Source organism: Azolla caroliniana, unplaced genomic scaffold (assembly GCF_043228905.1).
Source record: "Azolla caroliniana isolate FFs.n. ecotype wild unplaced genomic scaffold, voAzoCaro1.0.p SCAF_6, whole genome shotgun sequence".
In the NCBI taxonomy this organism is placed as follows: Eukaryota; Viridiplantae; Streptophyta; class Polypodiopsida; order Salviniales; family Salviniaceae; genus Azolla; species Azolla caroliniana.
The window spans coordinates 6580516-6594431 of NW_028230441.1; the positions used below are offsets into that span (position 1 = coordinate 6580516).

General features: G+C 38.2%; 1 protein-coding gene, 1 long non-coding RNA gene and 1 pseudogene across 4 annotated transcripts; 2 read left to right on the top strand and 1 right to left on the bottom strand.

Annotated features, from left to right (window-relative positions):
- The first annotated feature begins 2770 nt into the window (after positions 1-2770).
- Positions 2771-8743, top strand: LOC147862867 (cyclin-T1-4-like). 2 transcript variants are annotated; one of them, XM_087320812.1, is made up of 7 exons: positions 2771-3031; positions 4884-4965; positions 6187-6321; positions 6397-6575; positions 6690-6841; positions 7422-8266; positions 8351-8743. In XM_087320812.1, the coding sequence occupies exons 1-7, from the start codon at positions 2811-2813 to the stop codon at positions 8474-8476; spliced, it is 1740 nt and encodes a 579-aa protein (XP_087176938.1). In that variant the 5' UTR covers positions 2771-2810; the 3' UTR covers positions 8477-8743. The 2 variants fall into 2 exon arrangements, with proteins under 2 accessions (XP_087176938.1, XP_087176937.1); XM_087320811.1 differs by having other exon boundaries at positions 7422-8743.
- On the bottom strand, positions 7141-8482 carry LOC147862868 (uncharacterized). Its single transcript, XR_015529907.1, has 2 exons — positions 8351-8482; positions 7141-8266 (listed from the first exon to the last, which is right to left on the bottom strand). It is a non-coding gene; the product is annotated as an uncharacterized LOC147862868 (long non-coding RNA).
- Positions 8744-10977: 2234 nt separating the features above from the next.
- LOC147862869 (phosphatidylinositol/phosphatidylcholine transfer protein SFH3 pseudogene) lies at positions 10978-12763 on the top strand (annotated as a pseudogene). The gene is made up of 2 exons (XR_015529941.1): positions 10978-12304; positions 12640-12763. The product of XR_015529941.1 is annotated as a phosphatidylinositol/phosphatidylcholine transfer protein SFH3 pseudogene (transcript).
- Positions 12764-13916: the final 1153 nt, after the last annotated feature.

Here is a 13916-nt window from a genome sequence, read left to right on the forward strand (position 1 = left end):
CTTTCACTTCCATGTATGTATTTCATCATACATATTTGGTTTATTGAGATTGCAACCCTTGAGGTTGTGCTCTCAATTTAGATTAATTATTCAATTGCAAAATACACTATTACAATATGGCCATCTTCACATATTTATCAAACATCTTAAATATACTAGCATCACCAAGTTGATGTAAACAAGGTTAGCATGGGTGAAAGAGAATTGAAGAAATAAAAAAAAGTTTGGATGATGCTAAGGAGCAAAACAAACTATTTCTTTGTCAAGTCATACACACAAAATGTGAGAAGAAGGTTCACATTGTTAAAGAGGAAGTCATAATACACACAAAATGTTGATGAAAGGGTGGAGAGAGCCATAAAGATAACAAGGAACCCAACAAAATATCTAAGGTAGTTAATTGAGAAGGTAATTAAGATGCAAGAACATAGTAACAACATTTTAGAAGTGATTGCAATGCAATTATTGTTATGAACACTCATAGCATTGGAAAGCCAAAAAGGCACCCATGACTCGTTATTTCCCTTAAATTTTATTCTTACACTGTATGTTCGATGCTATCCTCTTTAAGGCACCAATGATGATTTAAACTCATCAATAGACAAAGAAGAATAATATTATAGGATCTTCATCACATCCAGCTTTTTGTGTGAGTGATGAACTCATATCTTTATAGGGGGGCGAGCGTCCTACTTTTGATTGTATTCCACATTTGTCGTATGTACCCACATCTTCTCATTTGCTCTAAATGATCGCATGTCAATAAACCAATTCGGTACTTTCATGATAGCTCAATAAGGTTTTAGCATGTAAGGTGAGAGGAACCATCACATTCTTGTGACTTGCTATCATTCCTCTCTTTATAATAGGGTATGTTCAAGTCTTTGTGAGAAATATTTTCGGACAACACTATTCAAAACATCCTCTACTTAATATGGAAAATGTTATTGTTTTCTTAGAAAAAACATGGACTAACCCTTGTTGGCTTTTCAAAGAACATCACATGATCACGTATGTTTAGTTTTTTATGTGAAGTCTTATTTTATGGATTCCTATTGTTTCATGCAAGAAGAGGAAACTAGATCGATTAACAATGTTCTGACTAATCAAATTATCATAGAGATACTAGATTCAGCCCACAAATAAGAACCCATTTCTTGAGCATCGGATTACCATAGCCTAAATTAATTCATCTAGCAGTCGAAAGAATGTTTGGCATAGTGATCCACATAATTCAATCACACATAGAGAATAACTGAGTAGCCATTGAATTACTGCAATAAGTACATGTACATGTTCAAATTTGTTAAGGAAATACTTCAAGTGTGGCAGCATTTGAGAAGCATTGCAAACGTAAAGCATGCCATGAATAAAATATAACGAATAACTCCAAAATTGACAAAATATATAACACTGGAAAAAACTTGAATCGGTGGAGGGACAAGATTTGCCCCGTTTTCTAGAAAAAAAAATGCCATGCCTAATTTATCCATATCAAGAGGCAACTCTTTGTGGATCACCGATTTGCTTCTTAGGGCAAGAAGAAACCCATTGTTTGTGTACTATAGTTATTGGAAGAAATCACATGTGCATTATTGAACTTTAGAGAGAGATAAAAAATGATGACAATGACAAAAAAAACACAAGCATACATTGATGGAATCCATCTATCTCGCAGTATGTCATAGATGGACTGCGGAAGAAAGCATTCGCTAGTCACAAGCACATGCAAGAGGTAGGTGTTAAACCTGATAGAACTACATTCATTTGCATGCTAAAATGTTGTTGTAAATGCAACAATGCCTTTGAGAAGGGGAGTTTGATATACAATGAAATGATGAAAAGCTCAGTTGATATTGATAATACTCACGGTAATGTGTTAATCAACATGTTTGCTAAATGTGGTCTGCTAGAAGATGCAAAGACCGTCTTTGATAAGATGCCAAATATATGAGAAAATGTAGCAGATGAACATGGAGCCAAATAAGCTAGTTTTCTTATCTATGTTGAAAGCATGTGCTAATTCACATGCCATATATGAAGGCAAATTTACATACATGGTATAATAATTAAGAATGAACTTGAACCCGAGATAAGTCAGTGGGAGCTCCATAGTTTTTGTGTATGCCAAGTGTGTGGTCATCTTGCAGGAGCATGTAACATTTAGGATAGGCTTCCTAAAAAAGAATGTCAAGGTTTGAGCTATAACATTGCCGTAAGGCCTTTTCACACATGTTGAACGACTAATAGTCGTCTCACTCTGAAACATAACTATGAGTTCCTACGCTATTTATTACACGAGATTCGGTGTCTTCGAGAACGTGTTGATTGAAGAGAGAGGTTAGTTAAAACTGAAATGTGCAAGAAGAAGAAGAAGGACTTCTAAGAGTCCCGTAAAACAGTTGTAATCTGAGAAAAAAGGATGACTATGGTCCTTTATAATAAGAATGAACCCCAAGGCCGTTTCATGTACCGATTGGACCGATGAAGTCTTATGGAGGAGACGAACCAATGTTGGCGATGAGGCGCGGGGAAGTGTAATGTCCGGCCTAATGTTTCGCATGAGATAGAAATGAAAAAGAGCGAGAGACATTAGGAGTTTGTGTCTAGGCAAAAACATTATATGTATTGGGCTGGGCGGGCTACATGGAAATGAACCTTCCTTCCTTTTTTTCCCTTCTTCCTTCTTTGCTCTTTTCCTTTCGCCTTTTCAAGTCCAGTAACCCTAACGCTCGCAGCCCCTCGGCTGGAATTAGGGTTAGGGTTAGGGTTAGGGTTAGGGTTAGGCTCCCCTGTGAAAGGCAAAAGCTATGACCCGCTCGGACCAGCAAGGTGGAGATGAATCCATGGCCATGTCTTCGAACGAGAAGCTCGAAGAGCCAGACCATTCGAGCTCTAACTGGTATTTCCCCAGAGAGTTCATCGAGACGGACTCTCCATCACGCAAAGATGGGATCGACCTCAAAAAGGAGACGAATTTCCGCAGGTCTTACTGTACCTTCCTTCAAGACCTTGGAATGCGGCTTAAAGTGTAAGTAAAGGTTCGAGTTTTCCTTTCGTTTCTTTCTGCTTGTCGTTCATTACAGCTCCTTCTGCCATTTTCCAAATGGATTCAACTAAACCCTGTCGTACACGGAAAAGTGGTCTCTCTTTGTGAAGATAAGTTGCTGTAAAAGACATTCCATTTCGTGTGAATCTTGGTTGCTTCTTAAATTGGAAGTAAATCCTTGAGTTTTCCTTTCTTCATTTCTTGTCGTGTTTCTTGGTACTTCTCGTTACTGTTCGTTCTGCCTGTTTGAAGTAGGTTTACGGAAAGCCTGTTACAATGAAATGGTTTTTCTGTGTGATGCTTAATACTGAGAGGGTATTCCAGCACATCTCGTTTTGTGATAGTCTTGCTTGCGTCTTAAAGTAGCATAAAAGCCACACTGAGAAGGGCTCGACAGTATGGTCTTCTGAAGGACTTGTCATATTGTGTACACTGTAAATCATTAATCAAAGTGTAAGAAAACCCTTATGTTTTTCTTTCGTTTCTTGCTGCTTCGTTTGATTAAGTTGTTTCATTATGCTTGATTTAAGTAGCTTTACTGAAAGCCACTGGTACCCAAAGAACTGGTCTCCCTCTGTAGTTTTTTCCTGCTATTCATCATTAGAGTTCTTTCTTCCTGATTGAACTAAATCTACTGAAATCCCGATGGTGAATAAATCACTGAATATGCCTCAAAATGTAGTTAAAGTCTTGAGTTTCCTGCCACAAGTAATCAAAGTTCCTTCTGCCTGATTTATGTAACTCTATTGAGAGCCTGTTGTATACCAAGAAGTGGTTTAAGCCTCAATTTCCTTATATTTGTTGGTAGTTTTTTTATTTCAGCTCTTTCTTCTTGATTTAAAGCAGAGATCTGATTAGATCTTAGCTTTACTGAAAGCATTTTGTAGACTCAGAAGCCTTTTCTTGGTTTGATGCTTATTGTTTGTGCGTGAGAATATGATCTGTATGTGTCTTATGTGAATAGAATGCGGTTTTGAATGGATCTTTAAATGTCCCCGAAGTGTAATTAAAGCCTAGAATTTCCTTATGTTTCTTGGCAACTTTTTATTACAGTTTCTCCTGTCTTGAAGCCTTTTGTACACTGAGAATGGTTTCTCCATATGGTGCTTATGCTTGAGGGGATGTGCCTCAAAGTGTAAGTTTTAATGCCTTGATTTCCCCCATGTTTCCTACTTTTTGTTATGGTTCTTTCTGCTTGATAATCATTTATACACCGAGAAGTGCTTCTGTATGTGTTGCTTATGCTTGAGAGGATGATAAGCGTAAGGTACCTGATCTAAAGGATACAAATTTTTGAGTGCTCCTCATGATGTTAGTAAGACCTTGAATTACCTTTTGTTTTTTGGCACAACTTATAGTTTATAATCTAGAACTTCATCCATATTTTTGAATTCAGCAGTGAGCACGAGTTATGGATGGAGTTTTAGGTTATAAACTATAATTATGTTGAAACAATGTATTACTAAGTGAATTACAATCCACATTATTTTTATGCAAAAAATATATCTAGTGTCATTTAAACCATGCTCATATTATATGAGATCAGAGCTTACAGCTGTGCCTGGTCTCACATTTTTAATTTATGTAAAATGCATTGATGTGATGCAGTTCCTTGATTGATTTAGTTTACCAATCTTTCTATATTGAAGGATTATGTGCTTTTGTCATTTGGTACATATTGAAATCTTGTTGGACTATTACATTCTCTATTAATGTTAATTTCTTTATTGTTTCTTGCACATAAGGCAACCTTTATTTAATTCAGCTGAATGATTGTGTTGGGTGTTCACGTCTTCAGAAATCCAATGCTAATATTATGTTGATTGATTGACAGGCCTCAAGTAACAATAGCAACAGCTATCATATTTTGTCATCGTTTTTTTCTACGACAATCTCATTTGAAAAATGACAGATATGTGAGTATTTCAAAAATTCGCTCATCCTCAACTATATGATGCTGATTATATGTTCTGAAAAATCGAAAAATAGTTGCATCTTATTATATTGTTTTTTGATTATAATATTTAGCCCGTTGGTTAAGCAATGTCTACCTGTCAAAACAAAACATTAGTTCCATCACTGTTATATCTCCTTGTCTCTGAAATATTTCTCATTAATGCCCATTATTTGAAGAGTATGTGTCCATCTTCATATCTGTTTCAGTTTTACTGATCACTTGAATGTGGATAACGTAGGTTTTAGATATGCTATGTATAATGGTGTTTGAACGAAACTATACCACGAGAATCATACTCATAAGCAAACATGAGATTTTGGAAACTTTGAAACATTCTGATTTGGAGGTCTAGGAGAGCCTTGGACATTCAACTGACAACTGTTCTTGTATTTTTTTTTTCTCCACCCTATCTTCGCAATGGCCCATGACCTTTGCTGCAAGACATATTCACCCTACCTCACAAGAAATTCTTGAGGTCTGCAGCATGGGAACATCACTCCAGCTTCACTTTAACTCGACATGTCCTTGTAGAGATCATTTGATTTAAGGTTTAAGATTTGTCCTTATAACATATTTACTATCAATATAGGGAGAAACACTTTATATGAGACAAGTCGAGAGAATAGAGATTAAATACGGGTAACCCACCTAGAACTCTAGCAAATGGGCTGAGATCAGAGTAGAAAATAGTAGGTGGCAAACAAATTGGGAAGTATATGACAATGAAAACTCTTGATGAAATTTATGAGAGAAAAAACAGAGAGCATGTAAATTGATCTTATTTAAAAATAGAACTCTAAGGAGATTTATGAGAGAAAAAATAGAGCTTGTGTGTATTTAAAAATTCTCTTATCAAGATATACCAATAAAACAACAGTTGACACCTATACTAAAGCAGAATTGCACAATCCCCTTTTAGAAAAGGAACCACTGAAGGGTAACTCGGACATGGATTTGAAAATACTCAGGTCCCTGTTATAATTTCTCAGATCTTTCTTTTCGTATAATGGAGAAGTAAACATTGATATTGCAAAGATATACAAAGCATTTCTTGGGTTCTGTGTAACAATAGGGTGGCAGTGAAACTACAATAAGCTCATTTCAAATCCATAGGAATGAATCATGTCTATCTTTAGTGCTTCAGTTCTAGTGAATTTGAGAAAATATTGTTTTCTGACAGTTGATTGCGACAACCTGCATGTTCCTTGCTGGTAAAGTTGAAGAGACACCAAAAAAACTTTGCGATGTCATTCTTCTTTCGTATGAGATAAGAAACAAAAAAGATCCAACTGCGGTCCAAAAAATTAAGCAGAAGGTGAGATTTATGATGTGCCCTTGGTTTGTTTAGATTCTTTCTTGGTTGTTTGCTTACTCTTTTCTTGTTCTGTAGGAAGCTTATGTTGAGCAGCAAAAAGAACAGGTTCTTTTAGGAGAACGAATGGTGCTGGCAACCTTGGGATTTGATTTCAATATCCACCATCCTTACAAACCTCTTGTGGCTGCCATAAAAAAGTTTAAAGTGGCAAAAAGTGCCTTAGCTCAAGTGGCATGGAATTTTGTGAATGATGGGTATGCATTTAAATCAGCACATGGGTTAGACATTATTGGGTGATATTGGATAATAACCAATTAACCTGGATTTTTGTGCAACGTTGCTGTGTTAACACTCTAGAGGGTGTGTAGGCTACGCACTTCATTGTGCTTGCAGTTCAAACCTCACCACATTGCGGCAGGTGCAATCTTTCTGGCTGCAAAGTTTCTCAAGGTCAAACTTCCGAGTGAAGGCGAGAAAGTCTGGTGGCAGGAGTTTGATGTCACTCCTCGTCAGCTTGAAGGTAATAGTTTCATTTATTTCACTGAATTAATGTAGTCACATGTATATGTGTTCTGTATCCTCATAAAGATGACTTACTTATTCTAAGGTGTTTGTTGATTCTGACTCATCCCCTTCATGCAATATTATTGTTAAACAAGATATGGCTGGTTAAGCAATGTGTGACATGAGAAGTTCAAAGGAAAAATATATTATCAATTGATTGCCAAATGGCTCTTGTTCAAGGATCTTGGAATCATTGCCTATTTTTATGAACAAGTTTTTTTTAAAGATGGACCAAGTTTACAGTAAAAAATAATAAAAGACAAGTAATATTTGCCAGTAATGAGCTTTCATAATGTATAAATTCTGCCAATCACTTATATTTAGGATGCTCTTGAGGTTCCTTATTCTCTACTCTACCCTGAAGAGACTGAAAATCCAGTATCAGCTGAGGTTGTGTGGATTTGGTTGTCCAGTATACTCCCTGCTCGAGCCAGTTCATAATGCACATTTTGTTTCATTGTGTTACATGTATGAAAAAACAAGTTATGCTCATTCGCTGATATATTTATTTGTCCTGCTTCGCTCTAAAAAAACAGAAGTGAGTAATCAGATGTTGGAACTTTATGAACAAAACAGAGATGCACCCACTTCTCGAATGAGTGACCCGAGTACAAGTATTGGGACCAATAGTTGCAAGAGGCCTACAGGTGATGCACCCTCTAGCTCTGCAGTCCAACAATCAGAGATGGTTGAGGATGTGAAACCGATTGAAAACCTGAATGGTCGTAAGAGATCTGCTAGTGAGGCATTTCCTGTTTCTGTGATAGAAGAGGATGGAAATGTTGAAGGAGATTGCAAGTCAAGGATGAATCAGAACATCAAAGTTGATGCTACTAGTATAGATCCTGTCACTGTTTTGGCATCAGATAATGAAAGAAATGAGCAAAACATGATAGACAACAATACATCTGGCAATCTGGCAAATAAGGCTACAAACAGTGATGGGATTGGGGAAATGAAATCCCCAACATCATGTACATCTGCTATTGCAGCAGAAATTTCTGCTGGAAGGGTAGAGGAGAGTCAATCCACTGGAAGTACTGCCATTGTTTCCGAATCTAACATTGTTGAAGAGGTTGGGTCAAATCAGAATTCATCTGAAGAAGCCCATCCAAAAACTGACTGGATAGGTCTTTCTGATCTTAATATTGATCGCGTTAAAGCAGCTATCCAGAGGAGAAAACAAGGTGATGAGACAAGGGCTTGTGTACGTAAGAGGGAGCTCACTGATGAGGAAGAACTTCTTGAAATGGACCTAGAAAATGGGCATAAAGATAATCAGCAGGAGGAAATGTTTGAATATGCCCATGACCAAGATAAGGGTGTGGAACGATCAGATGCCAATCTTGAGAAAGAGGTTGAACATAAGTCAGTTGAATACCTGGAAAATGATGAAGATAAAGCAAAAAATGGACATAAAAATGCAAATCTTGAGAAAGAGATTGAATATAAGTCACTTGAATACCTGGAAAATGATGAAGATAAAGCAAAAAATGGACATAAAAGACAGATTCAGCGACCACTGGATCAGAAGTTTAACAGCAATGTAGAAAATGAGACTTGTAAAGAACCACAAACTCCCCCTGGATGAAGCCTGAACTAGAGTTGTGGGATTATTATCTGAAAACTGAATCAAACTATGTGATTGCCGAAAGGATCCAGCTGTATGCTACAAACGCATTTTTGCACAGGCTCCTTCAAGTGAAATTGCCTTCATTCTGTGCTCTTCGCGATAAACCTTGAATCATAACATGCTATATGTTATTGTCTCATTCGAACTGCAACAAGATAGTATTTTGTATTGAAAATGAGGAGAGATTCTAATGTAATTGCAACATCTTAAAGTGAAGCATTATAGGAGAGTGCCTGTTCCATAAACACTGTATGATTGAATTCAATCATCTTGTTATTCAGACAAATACAAGCATTGTATGATTGAAAACATTCGATCATCTGACGCACTGATTGTTTGTTTTTATGTGTGTGAGGAGAGGAGTATGCTCTTTGTAACCTGTTTCGTCCAATACATCACTTTTCTAATAACACGTTAGCAATGCCAGCTTATTATGCACATTATTTGTGAGAATCTGCTTAAAATAGGATCTGACCTATACACAAGAAATGTGGGTCATTGCATGGAGATTATCCATCTCGAGCAGGTGTAAAATAACATTCTTCTGAATGTTGGGGCAGGTTTGTGTAATGCTAGTAATTTGTGATTGATAAGATATTGTTAAAATAGTAATGGTTTCGGGATTGAGTGTTTCTTTTGACCCTATCAAAAGCATAAGCTAATGGAAAAATGGGATTGTTGTAAGTAATTCTAATTTCTAGTTTTGGGTGCACTATGTAAACAATTACAGTGTAGTCTCTTGGAATTGCGGACAATGATTAAAATTTCTATTGTCTTGGTTACACTAATTATGCAAGCATGATCAGATTGTGGTATTTAATCTATTTGTGACTAAACAATTACAGTGTAGTCTCTTGGAATTGCGGACAATGATTAAAATTTCTATTGTCTTGGTTACACTAATTATGCAAGCATGATCAGATTGTGGTATTTAATCTATTTGTGTTTAGTGTATGTATGGAAATAGTTATGCAAGAAAAGGATATCGGTGCTCAGTCAACATGACAACTTTTGATGATAATGTGAAACTTTGTGTCTACGCATCTAGGACCTTTCTAAGGAAGTCTTCAAGCTGACGAAAAGGCTTTGCATACTCTAAAACCAATCCTCAATGTTGTGGAGATTCTATAGAGCCAAAGTCTTCTATAGAATTCTAGAAACTTGTTGACATTCCTAAAGATAGGAAAGCCAATACATTGTCTTTATTTCCTCACAAATTTGTAAGACAATCGTTTGTATTTGTGAGATGATCAAAATACATGGAAATATGAGCGGTTGCAATTTTTGATTCACAAAAACATACACACGGCTCACTTTATCGTGATGTCATTTTTCATTTTATTTCTATATTTCGGCTATGATAAGATAATTCTATTTCTCGTAAATATGCCCCACCTAGAGCAAGGTATAGCCTTGGAAATAAGAAGATCCTTCATAGGAGAATCAAACACCATAACCACAAAATCTTCTACATGGTCAAATAAGCTAATAAGTGAAGTTGGGCGTGACATTGGCCATAAACATGTATTGTTGTGAGACCATATAATATTACATAGTGAATCATAAAATATTGTGCATATGTGGAAAACATTTGTCCTAGTTGTTGTGAGACCATATAATATTACATAGTGAATCAGAGAATATTGTGCATGTGCGAAAACATTTTGTGCTAGTTGTTGCGAGACTATATAATATACATAGAGAACCAAAGACTGTTTTGCATGTGTGGGCAACATTTGTCCATCGCTTCATGTCGTCTGAAGCATGCATAAGGAAAGAAGTACGGGCAAAAGACAAGACACATCGTGATGACCCCACCCACCCCTATATGTAAGGGAAAGATGGTCTAATACAAGGCCTTCTCTGGCAAACAAGAAAGGTTCAAAGCATGTGGCGTTTGGGGGGTGGTCTTGACTCTTGGGGTTGGACCAAGACCATTCCACGAAGCTGCCGATGATGGTATGGTTCTCGGTAAAGGTCTGGGAATGCCGTGTGAGTGTTGTCCGACAATCAATTCTGCACTGTGAAAACACGACCTCACCTGGTCGAAACACGTATGTGTGTCCAAGGCCCCAAGTTTAACACATTTCTTTGGAGGCCAAATGGGGAGGACGCATACATGTATGTATGTATACATACATACATACATACCTACATATATGTACATACATACATACATACATACCTACATATATGTACATACATACATACATACCTACCTACATATATGTACATACATACATACATACCTACCTACATATATGTACATACATACATACATACCTACCTACATATATGTACATACATACATATACATACATACATACATACATACATACATACATACATGGAGACGACGCATCCATATATGTATGTATGCATGTATGTATGTATGTATGTATTTATGTACATACATACTCTGCTCTGCAGGTTTTGAGCAGGGTGGGGGGGGGGGGGGGGTTGGCATGGCGTCGCATCCTCATCATGATGCTCTAGCTGTGGCTGCTCTGCGGCGCACCCTGGCCGCTACAGGGCTCCTGCGCAGCGGGATCGCTGGCAGAGACGAAGAAGATGATCGTCTCCTCCTCCTCCGCTTCCTCCGCGCCAGGAGGATGGACGTTCCCAAGGCCGCCGCCATGTGGGAGGCCATGATCCGATGGAGGGACCAAATGACAGACGTTCTCTCCGCCGGAGCTGCAGGTGAATTCCCCCTCCTCCCCCACGAGATCCAGACAGCCAGACAATTCCACCCCCGAGGATATCACGGCGTCGATAAAGGCGGCCGGCCCCTGTACATCGAGCTTCTTGGCAACTCAGATCCCCAGAAGCTCCTTGACGCCATAAGTCTCGAGAGGTATGTGGCATATAGATCTGCAGAGGCAGAGCACATGCAGATGATTCGGATCCCGGCTTGCTCCCTTGCCTTCGGATCTCGGATCGAAGCACAGATGGTGGTGATCGACGTCGCCGGCATTGGTATGAAGAATTTCAATGCCTCTGCAAGACAGCTGCTGGGGGCTATCCAACATGTGCTGGGTCAGTTCTACCCTGAAACGTTGCACAGCCTCTTTATCGTCAATGCCAGCCGCAGCTTCCGCTTTGTGTGGGCATGGATCCGGCCCTTCCTTGACCCCGCCACGGTCGCACGAATCCACATATTGGGGCATGATTACGCCGCTACACTTCTAGAAGTTGTGGATGCAGATCAACTTCCCTCCTTCTTGGGTGGAAATTGCACCTGCCCAGGCCACAAGGGGGGATGTATCTCGTCCGACAAGGGTCCTTGGAACGATGCCGCCATACTTGAGAGGCTCGGACGTCTCCACCCCAACAAACAAACGCCTCCTGTGATGCCATCATCCTTGTCTGCATATTCTTTTAGCTCTAAGGTGTTGGATCTGCAACAGCGTATATCGGCTGCTGAGGCTGAGCATGCTCACATAAAAATGCTCCTCAAGAAGATCCTGTGCAAGCAAGATGAAGTCTTAAACATGCTTCAAGAACTGGGTGTTAAACAATGCAGACACTAAAAAGATTAGTTATTCTTTTAGCTCTAAGGTGTTGGATCTGCAACAGCGTATATCGGCTGCTGAGTCTGAGCATGCCTACATAAAAATGCTCCTCATGAAGATCCTGTGCAAGCAAGATGAAGTTTTAAACATGCTTGAAGAACTGGGGGTTAAACAATGCAGAAACTAAAAAAATTAGCAGACATCTAGTTGTTAATCCCCACTCTCCAGCTCAGCTCGTCTTCTTGCTCTGCAAATTCGACAAACATTCTTGATTGTACATACATAACTCATCAATTAATTGCCTTTTCGCTCGAATATTTTTTCTCTTTATTTACTAGTGTCATTTGTGGTTTTCTGCATATGGATTTTCTTGTTACGTATCTTAAATTGGTACTACTTGGAATGGTTTTAAAATGGCACTGGAAAATGAACCTATGTCTGGGAAGCAAAATTGTATATATCATCTCTGTGTCTATTCTATGTTTGAATTTCTTTTTAAATTTAGGAGTAGGCAATGGTCGGTCATGTTCTTTGCCTTTCTGTATCACAAATTTTCTATTCTCTTTTTCAAAATCTGGAGCTGACCCTTGGTTCCATGTGGCATTACAGATACTCTGGTTTGGAGAAAATTCTCGGTTTTGACTGCCATCAGTGGGTTTTGTTTGATTCCTCTGTTTGGCTGGAAGGAACTTCTTGTTACTCTGTTTCAGTTAATTGACAAGTATGTTCTATTCCATGAGATAATTTGCAACAAGTCCTTTTCTGGTTTCTGGTTACCTAATTCTATGGTGGCAGCATCAGAACATATGTCTCATTATGGCGTGCTATTTTAGTTTTGAGTAGTCCATTTTCCTGGTTTAGTTTAGTTTTGTTTTGAGTAGTCCATTTTCCTGGTTTAGTTCAGTTTAGTTTTGAGTAGTCCATTTTCCTGGTTTAGTTCAGTTTAGTTTTGAGTAGTCCATTTTCCTGGTTTAGTTTAGTTTAGTTTATAGTAGGCCACTTATCTGATTTCTGCGGCTTAAATGTTTTGATCTAGTATGTGTTCGTCCTACTAGTCTTTCAATTATTGATATCAGTTCATTTGTCTGATTGGTAGATTTTTGTAATTTCACTGGAGTACACACTATTAGTATATTCGGAAGATAATCTTTATATGACAATTTTGTCCAGCTATCATATTCTGGAGGTTTGCATGAATTGGTAGCAAAAGGCTTGTTTATTATTTACTCTTGAGCTCCTTACTTGACAGGTATGCTCTATTACATCAGCTCTTTCAATACAAATCTTAATGGTCCAACCTGTATAGTTGTTCTTTGGTTTTTGATGGTTAATTTTATGTTAATTCTAACAACAATACAGCTGCCTGATTCTGTTGGTTGGTTTATTTCAATACAATCTGAATAGTAGTCAGCTTCTGTTGATACTCGTTCCTTTGTCTAGTCAAATTTTTGATCCATTATCTTGCAATCAACACATTTTTTGGGGGTTTCATTTTCGTCCTCATGTGGGAAACAAAACAGAGAATCTATCTTGTTTTCGGCCCAAAAATACCTTTATCGGGAGGTAAATGCCTCTGACCAGAGGTCAAGTATGATCCACGGACTATAAAACAAGATATCTCCACTCTTAGACAGATGGGTAGACTTATCAGCATCCTAAATCACCAAATATGGCTGAATGAGGTGGGTTTGTGAGAGTTCCCCAGTGGGTGAGCATTATCATGATGCAGTCAGCTATGATGAAGGTGGAGAGTGAAATAGAGTGATTTCATAGAGAGTCAGGGGAAAAATCTCCGGATGTCGGTATATATGTAGTGCACTTGATGAGGGTACAAGATTTGGAATACTGGCCTTCATGTTTCAAGTCATGTAGTGGATGCAGGATTG

Coding starts and splice junctions, on each gene's coding strand:
- LOC147862867 (XM_087320811.1), top strand. CDS start 2,811: ATGACCCGCTCGGACCAGCAAGGTGGAGATGAATCCATGGCCATGTCT. Junction 3,032..4,883: donor CTTGGAATGCGGCTTAAAGT/GTAAGTAAAGGT, acceptor ATTGATTGACAG/GCCTCAAGTAACAATAGCAA. Junction 6,322..6,396: donor TCCAAAAAATTAAGCAGAAG/GTGAGATTTATG, acceptor CTTGTTCTGTAG/GAAGCTTATGTTGAGCAGCA.